General features: G+C 41.0%; 7 protein-coding genes across 7 annotated transcripts; 2 read left to right on the forward strand and 5 right to left on the reverse strand.

Moving 5' to 3' along the window:
• Positions 1-43: 43 nt before the first annotated feature.
• On the reverse strand, positions 44-1,252 carry MGR1 (Mgr1p; the record flags this gene model as incomplete). The annotated part of the gene is made up of 1 exon (XM_003644062.1): positions 44-1,252. One exon carries the CDS (start codon positions 1,250-1,252, stop codon positions 44-46), a length of 1,209 nt encoding a protein of 402 aa, XP_003644110.1.
• A 370-nt stretch (positions 1,253-1,622) lies between these two features.
• Positions 1,623-3,167, reverse strand: Ecym_1036 (uncharacterized protein; the record flags this gene model as incomplete). Its single annotated transcript, XM_003644063.1, has 1 exon — positions 1,623-3,167. One exon carries the CDS (start codon positions 3,165-3,167, stop codon positions 1,623-1,625), a length of 1,545 nt encoding a protein of 514 aa, XP_003644111.1.
• A 283-nt stretch (positions 3,168-3,450) lies between these two features.
• Positions 3,451-4,551, reverse strand: GRH1 (Grh1p; the record flags this gene model as incomplete). The annotated part of the gene is made up of 1 exon (XM_003644064.1): positions 3,451-4,551. The coding sequence occupies one exon, from the start codon at positions 4,549-4,551 to the stop codon at positions 3,451-3,453; it is 1,101 nt and encodes a 366-aa protein (XP_003644112.1).
• A 1,130-nt stretch (positions 4,552-5,681) lies between these two features.
• Ecym_1038 (uncharacterized protein) lies at positions 5,682-7,166 on the forward strand (the record flags this gene model as incomplete). Its single annotated transcript, XM_003644065.1, has 1 exon — positions 5,682-7,166. One exon carries the CDS (start codon positions 5,682-5,684, stop codon positions 7,164-7,166), a length of 1,485 nt encoding a protein of 494 aa, XP_003644113.1.
• A 261-nt stretch (positions 7,167-7,427) lies between these two features.
• Positions 7,428-9,611, forward strand: GID7 (glucose-induced degradation complex subunit GID7; the record flags this gene model as incomplete). The annotated part of the gene is made up of 1 exon (XM_003644066.1): positions 7,428-9,611. One exon carries the CDS (start codon positions 7,428-7,430, stop codon positions 9,609-9,611), a length of 2,184 nt encoding a protein of 727 aa, XP_003644114.1.
• Positions 9,612-9,795: 184 nt separating this feature from the next.
• On the reverse strand, positions 9,796-11,298 carry ATG22 (Atg22p; the record flags this gene model as incomplete). The annotated part of the gene is made up of 1 exon (XM_003644067.1): positions 9,796-11,298. One exon carries the CDS (start codon positions 11,296-11,298, stop codon positions 9,796-9,798), a length of 1,503 nt encoding a protein of 500 aa, XP_003644115.1.
• A 748-nt stretch (positions 11,299-12,046) lies between these two features.
• Positions 12,047-13,507, reverse strand: SRO9 (Sro9p; the record flags this gene model as incomplete). Its single annotated transcript, XM_003644068.1, has 1 exon — positions 12,047-13,507. The coding sequence occupies one exon, from the start codon at positions 13,505-13,507 to the stop codon at positions 12,047-12,049; it is 1,461 nt and encodes a 486-aa protein (XP_003644116.1).
• Positions 13,508-13,998: the final 491 nt, after the last annotated feature.

Raw genomic sequence — 13,998 nt, forward strand, 5'->3', positions numbered from 1 at the left:
ATTGTAATATGGAGTTTAATGCCAAATTTATGTAACTTAATACCTACTCGGCACTTCTAGGAGTGGGTTCTGTGTCTTCGTATAAACTATTTCTTGGTTGCGCCACTACTACGTCTTCCCCCTCACCAATAAGTTCTTGCGGCGACCTTACGGTGGGCAAGAATTTAATGCTTAGGGAGGTATCCAATGCTAAATTGATCCAAGGGTTATGCAGGGACCACATCTCACGCAAATCTATATCATCTGCAGAGTCATACGTAATATCCATAGTCACACCCCTAATGCCCTGGTCTGACAATTTTATTGATAACGGAATGCTGTGTGACGGCGTTGAATCTAACAAGGTTCTTATACGTTCCCTATTCTTACGATTAATTTCAGTAAGAAATTCTAGTTCTGCCTTTCTTTCAGAAGCGTGTTTTGTATCATCAATTATTTTTTTGGAATTCGTGTGATGCAAAATGTCGTACATATCCAAATTGTGTTCCAGTTTGTCAAGGAAATCGGAAAATGATAGCGGTTTGTAATCGAGAGGCCCTAACCACTTAGTGACCAAGTTTTCAGCGTTTGCTTGGGCCCTCGCTACTGCCACCCCTTGCTTCACCTCGGGTATATTCACGGACAGGGTTGTACCACTGTTTGCATCTCGAACTTTGAACCTCATCGGGTCAACGCCTTCATGGTAATACTTCACTACATCATTAAAAAATTGTTTATCACGCACGCATTTCGCCTGTTCCTCCCAAGGATCATATTCCAGAAGCGTTAACCTCGATGCTTCTAACATTGACTGCGCTAAAAGCACAGTCCCCGTAGTCAAATAAATAACCCTTTTGATATTGGCGAACCTTTTTGAATAAAAAAAGCCAGTTCTTTCACCGACCCTTCGATGGAAAGAATAAGTGCCCCCAAACTCTGGGAAAAGATGTGTCGTCACGTACATACCTCCAAATGTGGTTGAGAACCTATTTAAACTGGGGAAGTCAGAGATATCCCTTTTAATGACTTTAGGTCCCAGGTTCCTAAACTTGCACATGAAAAATAGCCCTACTAGTGTTTGGGCAGTCACAAGAGACCATAATCCGACCCTATTATCAGATGCAGGTACAAGGGGTCCCCAGAATTTTAACCCCAAACTTGGCCTCGAATAGAATTGACTTCTGATATCTTTTTCAGGCTTCTCCGGATCCTTAGAAGGTACCCTATTAAAACTAGAGCCCTTTCCCCCAGTCGGTGGTGTGAATAATGACATTATGGGATTCTTATGAAATATGATATTCCTGTTACCTATTAATACCTCATTAACTAGCAATAGCCAAGTAGTTCTACGCGCTGTTGAAGAGAAGCGATGTTTGATTGGCTAAATTCTCGTCTCAAAACTGACAACGTTCCAAGTGATCAATGGCTTCTTGTCCAAACGAACGACGAAGGACGATGACGAAGAGCGAAGATATTTGGTGAAGAGAGTAAGAGGGAATATAATATATTACTGATTGCCTCCCGCAATCCTTACAAAAACTACGTACTCTGTATAGTCTACATGTGGGCAAAAAAATTGACCAAATGTATGTGGCGGTAATATATGGTTTCATTGTTCCCTTTGATTCGCGCAATCTCTAATACTATAACTCATCATGTTCCAGATCCTCCTCTGCTGGCACTCCGTCTTCGGTGACAGCGTCTCCGGAATTGCCCTTTATTAGATGTTTCCCATCAAACTTGTGGGCACCATTCTCAGCGATGAATTTTACGAAAGCCTCTACAGATCTTTGGGATTCGAAGGTAACAGGTTCAGAGTCTTTACCAGCTGGGTACAAAATAATCGTTGGGAAACCTTGGATTTCAACTTGGACGTCATTCAATGTAGCGTCGATATCAGCGATCAAGATCTTATCTTTGCTATCCTCGTCGGAGGCGTATAGGTCGGCTAACTGTTCGTACACAGGGGCTAAAGTTTTACAGTGTCCACACCATGGTGCGTAGTACTTGACTAGAACGTCCTTATCTTTGTCAGAAATAATATCATCGTGGGTCTTACCAACTAACTTGTAAACGTTATTTTCTTGGACTTCTGGGACCTCTTCAGATTTAATTATTGGTTCTAACTTACCAGCAATGAACTTTTTGATAAATTCCGTGACTTGCTTCTTATCTAGAGTCAAGGGAGTAGTTAACGCCTCATATTCCTCGTCAGATAACTGTGGTAAGCTGTATTTTAAATTATCGAACATTTTGTGGATAACGAACAATGGGAACTGTTGTTTGACACTCAAGCTTTCAGCGAATCTACCATGTTTGGTAGCATCAATACCACCGAACGCAATCTCACCTCTGTACTGTTTACCTAAACTGACGAAAAATTCTTCATACTCTGCACGCTCCTCAGGAGAAGTATAGAAGAAATAAGCGACTGGAAGACCACTGGACCTGTAAGAACTGAAAGTAGAGGCATCCACATCACCGAAATAAGGAAGACTTTCAACCTTTAACCAAGCAGTCAAACTGTCGATAGTGAAGTTATCGCCGTTGTAATAAATAGGCTCCTCCTCGCCTTGCAAATAGAGACCCAACTTCGAATCACTTTCAGGATATTGAACAAAAGAATAAGAGTGTCTGTGACTTTCCGCAAGCTCATGGAAGGTTTCATTCAAATCAGAAACACCTCCATCAACAACAAGTATATCTTCAGACTCCTTAACTATCTTGGCAAACTGTTCGGCAGCATCATTCCCTTGAACAACACGCACAGAGGGCTCGTTCTGCTTCAACATGTAACTTACAATGGAAGAAGCTTTTCTGTCCCCCATATACTGCGTACCCAACTCCGGCTCACCATTTCTAAATATCTTCAAAGTAGGATAACTTCCGATAGATTGTTCCTGACATAGCTCCTTCTCCTTTTCACAGTCGATTTGTGCTAAATAAATCTCACTCTCCACTAGCTCAGCTGCTGCCTCAACAAATTCAGGACCTAATCTCTTACAATGTCCACACCATGGAGCATAAAACTCCGCTAACACCAATGAATGCTCTTTCAAGAAACTCCTAAAATCCTCTAATCCCAACTTTACTACCTTCGAGTCTTCGGGTGCTGTGGCCTCCTCCGCCCTAGCGCACAATGCCAGCCCAGAGGCTAACGCCAACATCACTTTCTTATTGAACAACATCCTTAGGCTTTCCTTAGGTCTCGTAAACAGAAGTCTAAACCTGTATCAACTGTGATCAAAAGTACCTGGAGTACTCTGGTCTGCTTTACAATCAAAGGGTGGCAAATCCTATTTTTTATATATATAAGGAATCCTTGTCCGCCCAAAGGCTTAGTGGTCAGCTGATTCCAAAAGAAGGACACCGTGGTGAAAACATATAGCGATTATTATGTAAGCCGACAAAGGTGTAGATATACGTATTGTGTTCCTAAACGATTTATTTGGGGAGACAATATGCAAGAACTTAGCTGCCTCCTGTACCGTGGTGGACGGGAGGTGGTGGGGGGAGAGGGGTTGAGGTACTTGAGATGTTAGGGCTTTTGTCCCTTCCTTGTAGGAAGTATTCCTCCATGGCAGAAGAAGCATTTGGATTGGTGTGCCGTTTCTTCTTGTGAACAGGAGGAGGCACTGCAAAGTTGCCGGTTGGTTGTGGGGTTGGGGGTGATGAAGTTTGTGCAGGCTCTTTGGGGGTAGCAGTGATGTGGTGCGGGTCAATTTTTGTTGCCGGTATGAAAGTATCTTTTGGGTTTGAGGAAGGATCATCAGTTGTTGGCGGAAAGCTGGTTTTTGGTTGAGGGATTCTGTGGATGAAGCCGTATCCAACCGCACAACCTAGTCTTCCTTCGTGGCCAATTTGGACAGTCACTGGTCTGACGCAATCGTGGGCGACATTGTAGACGTATAGAACGAGCTCGTGGTTGGCTTTCGACCTGACAATGTCCTGTAGGATAGTTTCTCCTCCTGTGGCTAATAACCCATCCTGGCAGCCGATGATGTAGTCTTCACCTGGAACTAGGCCACTTGCAACGGCAGGGCCGTTCGGGATGTTGATATTTAAAACGTGGTATGTGTAGGTTGCTCCAAGTAGCGGTGCCCATTGTACAGAGAACCCCAACGTTTCAAACAGTGCGTGTGTGTTTTCACTAACTTCAGAGTCCAAGGGGATATCTTCAACCGTATTTTTAGCTATGATATGGATGTATTCATCCCTGTATGACCCACCTTTACCAGACCATATGTTGAAAAGCACACCGGCACCACAATGGCTGTTCAAGACCTTGAAGATAGCATTGTAGTCTGGATATAGAAATCCATGCTGATTCACAATCATCGGTAATGGGTTGTTGTCGATTCCTACAATGTAATCGAAAAACGATGTCACCTGAAGCTGCGATTCTTCAACTTTCACCACTCTAAGACCATGTAGTGAGTTGGTTGTATCATTTCCTGGGATAAGCAAGTTGGACGGAATAGACTGAAAATACGAATCCAGTGACCTATCCAATGAGATGTCGTGTACCGATTGTTCAAACGTCTTCACCAAATTCTTCGCGATTCTAAACATGGTTGGTACTTATAGTATTGCAGTCAGCATAGAATAATCAAAACTGACCCTTTTCCCTGTTACCTCTTGCTTAGATTTATCGTTAGACGCATCCATTTTGCACTAACAAGTCAAATCTGAAAGTTTGGAGTATTAATTAGGACTAAAAATCGCCTACTCTTGGTCACGTGATATTCATGCTGAATATTTTCCTGCATATCGGGTGCAATGTCCCTATAAGTTCTTTTAATGCGTTGAACTCCTCGACCTCTGGTTTTCACAAGAATTTTGAACATTAAATCTGAAAAATTCGTTTTAAAAATCCGACGGAGGCAGGCCTTCTAGGCCATCAGGCAACCTGCCCCAGCCAAGCTCCAACTCTAGTCATGCAATCACACTGCTCTAACTGATGAAGGGATAATTCACCCGTACCTTTGCCTCACGTGCTCCCAAAGGCAGGCAGGCGGAGGAGTGGAGTTAAAACATTATATTGCCGTACGTAATTTCCTATTTTTATGCTCCCCTGCTGTAAAAATAGCTTAAGCCCCAAAAATGTCAACGTTAAATGTGTTTGACCGTTTTTTTATATTATGCATAAAAAAAACTAAGTTATATTTCTCCGGGATAAAAACAATTTGAAAACCTCGCCATGGCTTTCCGAGCTGATATCTCCCTTCCGTCGTTCTTTATCTTGTACTTTGCAAAAATGCGAAAGTTGTGTTACATTGTTGTCTCGAGGGGCGTATATGCAGGAAGCTGCGCTTACTTAATATTAATTTGTGCGGGGGTGGAGGTTTTAGTGGGGAGAAGGTGCTATGCGGGAAAAATTATATGCAACGGGAAATCTTTGTGTGCACTGCGGTGTATTCTTTGTAGTCCGTCATGCGCTACTCATATTCAGGTTCTTTTTAAATGCGTATTTCTTTTCTGTTTTGCTTAAGCAATTACGATAGCGTGACTTATCAAATTACAGGAGGCAATGTAAAGTATATATATAATATCTGTATAAACAGTGAAGTAGAAAAATCGTGCCCTAAAGGAGGGAGTTGAAGGAGTATTGAGTGCACCTTGTTTGTCTAAGTTTTGTTTTTATTTAAGGTTCCCTGCCAGCTATTTAGGATTCGTGAATTAATTGGTAATATTTTAGAATCATGTCATTTGACGATTTACACAAAGAGAGGCGTGACAAGTTAGACGCTTCTGTTGACGAAATATGCAAGGAGTTTGAGGTTTCGAAGGAGAAGATTCATGAATTAACGTCATATTTCATCGAGTGTATGGAAAAGGGTTTAGAATCCGATGAGAAAGGAGAGATGTATATGGGCTTGCCTATGATTCCATCCTATGTCATGGGAAAGCCAAATGGTACAGAAGAGGGTGTTCTTATTGCGGCTGATCTTGGTGGTACCAACTTTAGAGTTTGTTCGGTGGAGTTGAATGGTGACCATACTTTTACTATAAAGCAGTTGAAGTCTGCTATTCCAAAGGAGCTTTTGGAAGATGATAATGTCTCTTCGGATGATTTATTTGGTTACTTGGCCAAACGTACGTTTGCGTTTATGAAGAAGTATCATCCGGAATCCTTGATTAATCCGTGTGAAACATTGAAGTTGGGATTTGCATTTTCTTATCCAGTGGCTCAGAACTCCTTATCCAGTGGCACTTTAATTAGATGGACCAAGGGGTTCAGCATTGAGGATACAGTTGGCAAGGATGTTGTCAAACTATACCAGCAGCATTTGGATGCTCTTGGGTTGACCCAGGTGAGGGTTGTTGCGTTGGCTAATGACACAGTTGGAACTTTCCTATCTCATTGCTACAGCTCAAAGAATGCCTCCCCACTTTCAACTGGTGAACTGTCTGATCCAGTTATTGGCTGTATTTTTGGTACAGGTACCAATGGTTGCTACATGGAAAAAATAGATAATATAAAGAAGCTACCAGAAGAGTTTCGGAAACAGATGTTAGCTAAGGGCAAGACTGAAATGTGTATCAATATCGAGTGGGGCTCGTTTGATAATAAATTGGAACACTTGCCTACAACCAAATATGACGTTCTGATCGATCAGCAGTTCACTCCAAACCCTGGCTTTCACTTGTTTGAAAAGCGCGTCTCTGGGATGTTCTTAGGCGAAGTTCTACGGAACGTGTTGGTTGACCTTCATGCCAGAGGATTGATATTCAGACAATACTCGAAAGACAGCTTACCACACAGGGTCCAGAAACCATTTAATTTGTCTTCCGAAGTTATGTCTCATATAGAAATCGATGACTCATCAGATCTACGTGAGACCGAGTTGTCCCTACTACAAGCTCTAAGATTACCTACTACTTTAGAAGAGAGGGAGCAAATTCAAAAGTTAGTTCGTGCCATCTCCCGCAGATCGGCCTATTTAGCGGCAGTACCCTTGGCTGCCGTCTTAATAAAAACAGATGCTCTAAACAAGAGATACCATGGCGAGGTTGAAATTGGTTGCGACGGCAGTGTTTTCGAATTCTATCCAGGATTCAGATCTATGATGAGACAAGGTTTAGCTTTGTCACCAATAGGAGCTGAAGGTGAACGTAAAGTTCACTTACATGTCGCCAAAGATGGCTCCGGTGTTGGAGCTGCTTTATGCGCTCTTGTAGCTTAGCCAAACAATATGTAAAATATACTATGTCACATTAGTTAATTATACTTGTCTCAAGTTCTCTGTGGAGTTAGACTCAGCGTCAGTGCTATTGTTTATCGTTCAACCAACGATGAGTGCCGTCTGTGGTGACTTCACCATTTTCAACTTTTTATAAACAGAATAAGGGGGCGGTACTAAAACGCCCGCGACCGACCACTAGTTTCCAACTGAGTTGTAGAAGTTTTATCTGAAGGAGCTGTCTTGGATTAAGCTGATTGCACAATGGCAATATCTTTATCAGAATCAGAGGAACTTTTCATCCCAGAATATACTAAAAAGAAGCAATCAAATGCAATTCAGTGCCTAAAGCAGCCCTTTGACAAAATTCAACTAACCAAGCTACTAATTAATACGCTTCATGAGCTTGGTTATGAGAAGTCAGCAATCCAGTTGCAAAAAGAGAGCGGTGGGATTCAGGTAGAATCCACAATTGTTCAATCTCTTTTTGAGTTGATCAAATGTGGTCGTTTTGAAAGATGTACAGTTCGACTTTTGTTTCAATTACCTTTGGTGAATGGAGATTTATTCCACCTGTTATCTTCTAAGCAGATCAAAAAGAAAGAGGATAGCGGTACTATTAAAACTGAGAGATCAGCGGTTGAAAATGATGCGAAGTTAGTTGGGGCTTTGTTAGAACAGTATGAAAATCTTCACCAGTATGTTCAGAGGCTGACAGCTTATGATGCAGAAGACGTTTTAAAGTTGACTATGATAATGGAAATATTTGTATTAGTACTGAGGCAGGTATTTATAGAATTGGTGTTTGTGAAGAAGGATAAAAAACTGGCTCTGGCGTTTTTGCGGTCTGTCCTGAGGCCTGCTATTCAAGTGTGGGATTCGTTACTTACAATCCAAACAGTACCTGCAGCCGAAGAGACCGCAGATGATTGGCCTATGAATCCAGATACAACGTTGCTTCAGATGACCACTGTGTTAACCTGCCCCCCTGATTCTCCAGAAGCAATGGAGATATGGGGTGGCTCTTTGGAGGTATCCAGGCAAATGATGCTGGACCAAATTTCGCAGTACATTAATCCAAATGATTTGGTACCTCGCGGTAGATTAATTACCTTGCTAAAACAGGCTGTGCAATTCCAAAAGTCTAGTGGTTTGTTAAGTTTTACGGAGGAGAAAAATTCATTTGGTAACTCGTCCGCTAATGATAATTACACATATAATTTGTTGCAAGATAATGTTGGGTCGTTTAACATGTTTAACTTTAGCCATGTTAAGACGCTTTCTGAAAATAAAGATGAAATCTGGTACTTACAATTTTCACCTGATGGTAAATACTTGGCAAGCGCTTCTGCGGACTCGTCCAGTGATCGCAAAGTTCTTATTTATGACGTACAGAACAATTTCCAAGTATACAAAGTGTTGGCAGGGACGGAACAGTCAGTATTATATCTGAGTTTTTCCTGTGATAGCAGGAATGTTGTAACTTGTTCTTTTAACGAAAATGTCAAGGTTTATGATATTCATACTGATGGACAGACATTACAAAGTGACGAGGGGTCGGCACCTAATTCTATTGCTCCTCAAGTAATAGAGCCTGTTCATTCGATATCTATTACGCTCAATGAAACTCCGTCTTCGTCAATTTCCAGTGCCTCATCTAACACAAAATTGCGTATTTGGTGTTCAACATGGTTTCACACCAAGCCTGAATTGATTGCCCTAGGATCTACTGATCGTGAAGTGGTGATTTACAATTTGGAAACTTATTCTGTTTTATGTCGATTGTCTCAAACTTACCAAAATTCCTTGAACGCTACAAATCATGCTGCTTCCGCTTCACCGCCCCCAACAGCCACTGATTCTTCAAAGGACCAATTTTTGAGAGTCCATGCGGTTAGCATTTCTCATGATGATAAGTATTTACTTTGCATGAGCAACGAAACCTATATTGATGTCTATGACATTTCTGAAGTCAGTGTGAATTCAACTAATAGTCAAGATATTAAAACGCCTCGTATTTCTAGGTTAAATATCGGCAAGAGAATGACCTCAATGAGCGGACCTGTTGGCCCGGATTATTCTCTATTGTTAATTAGCGTCCAATCTCAAGAGTTACAATTGTGGGATTTCAAAAGGCAAATAATGGTCCAAAGATATGTTGGCCAAAGGCAAGTTGCATATATTATTAGATCATGCTTTGGATATGGTGATAGTCTCGTAGCTAGTGGTTCAGAAGATGGGAAGATCTATATTTGGGATAGATATTTTGGCAATATAATTGGCGTCCTTTCTGGGCACACGCTAGGGAGACCGGACATTTCTAGGAACAGAAACATTCCTATGAATAAGATTTGTAACGTAGTAACATGGAATCCTGTGAACACAAGATTATTTGCCTCTGGTGGTGATGACGGCCTAGTAAAAATTTGGAAGTTAGAACCAAATTAACACATGAACATTTGTAATATGGATAATTAATAAATAGTCTATAAATATATCGCATGCTACAAGCGAGTCATACAAATGGTAAACATTATTTTTAATTTCGACTATGTCTAAGAATAGTTGAGTAAGAATTTCCATATCTTGTATTTTATTTATATAAAAACGACTTGAGGCCCAAAGGGGAAATTCACTCATCTTGTAAATCGGTCAATTCGCTTGCTTCCCGTTTCCCTCTTTCAACGTCCAATGCATTAAATATTGGGAGTGAGATAACCAAGAATGCAAATAGTAAATAGAAGGAGTACCTAATATTATGAGTCTTGTCAGTTATGAGTCCAACTAATAATGGTCCAAGAATGGATGAGCCCTTATCGGTGAGACTAAATAAACTGAAAAAAGTCGATTCCATCCCCTTAGGGATAATCAACGTAAAAACCGTTCTTGAAACTGCGGCCAAGCCACCTAAAGATATGCCGTACCAGACGGCAAGTAAGTACATTTCAAATGGGGTTTTCAAACCTATGTTTGTGAAAACAAAACCTAGTATACCATATAGTGGGATAAGGCTTGACCAACAAATAATGTATATCAAAGTCCGTTGTGAAGATACCTTCAATTTTTGAGACAAGAACTGGGGAATAAAAAAAGCGCCAAATATGGCACTTAGCATCGTTATAATGCTAATGAGGATCAAACCAATAAGGCTCATATGAAGTTCCGTTTTTGAGAATAAAATTGCGGTGGAATTAATTGTAGTTATCGAATCACTTACGATAAACCAGCCCAGAAGAAATACGAGAACATCTTTCAATAATTTTGCATGTCTGCATGACTGAGAAAGAGACTTCCATCCATATTTTAGATACTTAGTCGACTGCCGCCACTGAAACTGATGAACTCTAGGTGTATTAACCAATCTCACATCTTGTAACATCCATGACATTGGAAGTTGGAACAGCAACCACCATATTCCAACAAAAAGGACCGCCACTTGGATATTTTCCTTAGATTTACTTGACTTAACTAACCAAAAACAGCATACTTGTACATATAATGCGGCAATGTATCCAAACCCACTTCCACGCCCACTAATCGTGGAAGTCAACTGATCTCTATTCACGTCTCCATAACTGTTGGTCAACGTCTTTAAATCATCAACCAACATAGGAAGTAACGAATTTCCAACAACGTTTATAACACCATAACAACAGTTTGCCAGAATCGAAAGCAATGCAAGAGAGTAGTATTGTGTAAAATGCAACCTTGAAATAAGAATCGTGTTAACCGCACCTAGCACACCGAAGAACAACAAAACCTGTCTCTTAAAACTCACAGTTTTACACATATCTACAACCCCTGAGACGCTGATAACAATTAAAGCTTGGCAAAACACACTTAAAGAAAATGTGTAAAGTGCGAAGCTTGAACTATCTATAAATAGTGTCTCGTTGAACATGGGTAGAACACACTTAGCATCTGCAGGTGTGCAAGGCTTTGAATGATCATGTACTGTGACACCATTAAGCCTGGCAAACTGTTCCAAAAGCACAGGAACATAAGTTGCTATTGCGGAAACGATAAAAGGTTCACTCGAGAATAAATAGAGGTACCAGCCAATAATATTACGATGCACTTGGGACACATCTCCCACAATAACGTCTGGGTCCGTTGTAATAGCTTCATAATTCATAATTGGGAATATAAAGTGTAGCTATCGTTATCTTAATGACTTATTGTATGGGTTTCTTGACGGGAACGGTGCAATATTATTAGTAACTCTCTCCTTGTACGTAATGTTTAAATAGGCACAACTTATCCGATTATATATCAGCGAATAAAATTGATGATAAAAAACGTCAGCCAAGACCGATTAAAACATATGATAATTCCACTCCAAAGCGAAGTGATGTGCTAATGAAAGCCATTGAGGCTATGTGGTATAACATCAGTGTAGATTTATAGTTCGGGTGAGCAGGTGGTGGAAATTTTTGATATTAAAAAGTATTTACATTGTTGTTATGTGACAAGGATTTGCTAAAACGAGAGTATTGCTGCTGTTCCCAATGATGGAAGGATAGCACCGTTGCCGCTAAAGCATATTAATAAACCAAGTTACTAATTTTTGGGTTTTTCTATTTTATTTTAAAAATTTTGATATAATGGTTGGTAGTGAACACTGTTGCACTTACATCTCCCTCTGCCTTCAGAAAAGGACGTTTCCAAGTAGTTATAGCTAATACTTGTAATCGAGACGGCAATCAGCTTTCATTGTACTTTTTTTGATTTTTAATATACATTTTTAATGATCAACTAGTCACTAGATATCCTATGACTAGTCTTTAATTTGTAATTCTCAATGAATTATGCAGAGTGAGGGAAATTATGCCATTAAAGCATCGTAGTATGGTACAAGGGTAGTGTCATTTACAATAGAAGCTTCATGACTGGTTAGGTTCAACTGCAGTGTCCTCTTCAACAACTTTAGTTTGCTCAGTCGAGTGCTCTGAGATCGTAGTTTGAGGAACATCTGCGGTATGTGTTGGTTGGATAGAAACCTGAAGAGGGACAAACCTAAACTGATCTAGTGCAGAGATATCCAAGATCTCCAAAGAGGCATCCCAGTTCTTGGGTTCATCAGGAAGCCATTTCTCCCAGTCCTTAGCTCTGATTGCATATTCGTGGAAGTAAGTTTTGGATTCGACAAGTTCATCAGGGGTAGCTTCCGATACACGAGCAAGTTCAACAGTAGCGGTTTTATTAGCAACAATTTCTCTCAACGCACCCATGATCAAGGTCAGATCACCGCCCCAGGATAATTTGATTAATCTGTAGAAAGATGCAATGGTAGCAAAAGAAACCCAACCATTCTTGTTGAGTTGGGATCTTAGATATGTGTCTTTCTCCAAATTATCTATGCTGAAATAATATTCAATTTGTCTGGCAATATTGTTAATAGCCAACACTGGATCTATTTGTGGAGTATAAACCCTTACACGATAGTTGCCATTGTTGGTTCTATGATGATAATTGCGGCGATAAGATTGATTTGAGACATTACCATTTTGGACCTGTCTAGGAACAAAGCTTTTTTGCCCGTCGTGGGGAATTTGGTTTCTCGAAGTTTGATATCTCCTTCTTGTCTGCTGATGCTGCTGACCTGGAGCATGCTGCCGCCTATGCACACTTTGAACGTACTGTTGTTGCAACTGTTCCTGCTGCTGTACTTGTTGTTCCAATTGTTCCTGCTGTGTTTCCACGTTTGGTAGCGGGTACGAGTCGTCAAGTAACTGCTGCTGTGGCTCATCAGAAACATCATCAGCCTTCTTAGACCCCTCAACCTGTCTTTTCTGATTATCAACAGACTTCCTATACTGGACTTGAGGCACCTTCACATTATTGCACCCATTATTGCTATAACAGACGCTACCATTCCCATTCCCACTGCCACTGCCACTCTTCTTCTTGTTCGCACCAGATCCATTACCATTCACAATTGCCCCATTCTTCTTCTTCCTCTGCGACTTCTTCCCCCCATGACCTTCCCCAACCACGGGGGTCGGCTTCATAGGAATCCACTTTTCTTTGCCGGTAATAAATATTGCCTGAGGCCTATTCTTCGACCCACTCCCATCATCCGCCAACTTCGCCGCCGTCTCATGTGCTGATGGCCACTTTTGATCCTCACTGCTGCTCACACTCCGGCTCACTGCTTGTACCGTCCTCCATGGCGAGTTCTTCGGAATAGGTGCCGGCTGCAACCTCACAGATCCCTTTCTACCCTCATTGACAGCTATTTCAGAACATCCTCCTGCCGACGGCGTACCCTGTCTATTCTCATCCCCTCCAGCTGCTATTCCACCAGCAGATCCTTGAATACCTTCAGTTTCAACAGTCGTCATATTTATCAGGAGCTCTCTATTCTCAAAATACGTGGCAATTTGCCCTTAATATCTGCCTTATCCTAACCCTATGAGAAGTGGTAGTGATTTCTAAGGATGACGGACGGCCAAAGCGCAACTAACTCATCTCATCGCCAAAATTTTTCAACAATTTTCACCCGGGCGAGTTTGGCTTTGCGGCGTTTAAACGTCACGGGATCATCACAAACGAAAACATTACCCGGAGAATATTTTGAGGTTACCCGGAAATTGATGATGATTATCAGACGTTTTGAATGAAGATCCCGGACGTTAGTTGGCTACAGCTTGGTAATTATATGGATATAAACATATATGCCATCTCTTGCTAGATAGTAGATGGATATCTATTCAGGGTTGAATAGAAGGCTAGAGTTGTCGAAAGGACTGTAAAAACAGTTAGGGTTGGTTGTGGTCAGAAATTATATATTCAAGTAGGGTGTTAGTGCTGTGTACCGGATATACAAAAAGAA

The sequence above is a fragment of the Eremothecium cymbalariae genome, chromosome 1, assembly GCF_000235365.1.
Source record: "Eremothecium cymbalariae DBVPG#7215 chromosome 1, complete sequence".
NCBI classification, from domain to species: Eukaryota; Fungi; Ascomycota; class Saccharomycetes; order Saccharomycetales; family Saccharomycetaceae; genus Eremothecium; species Eremothecium cymbalariae.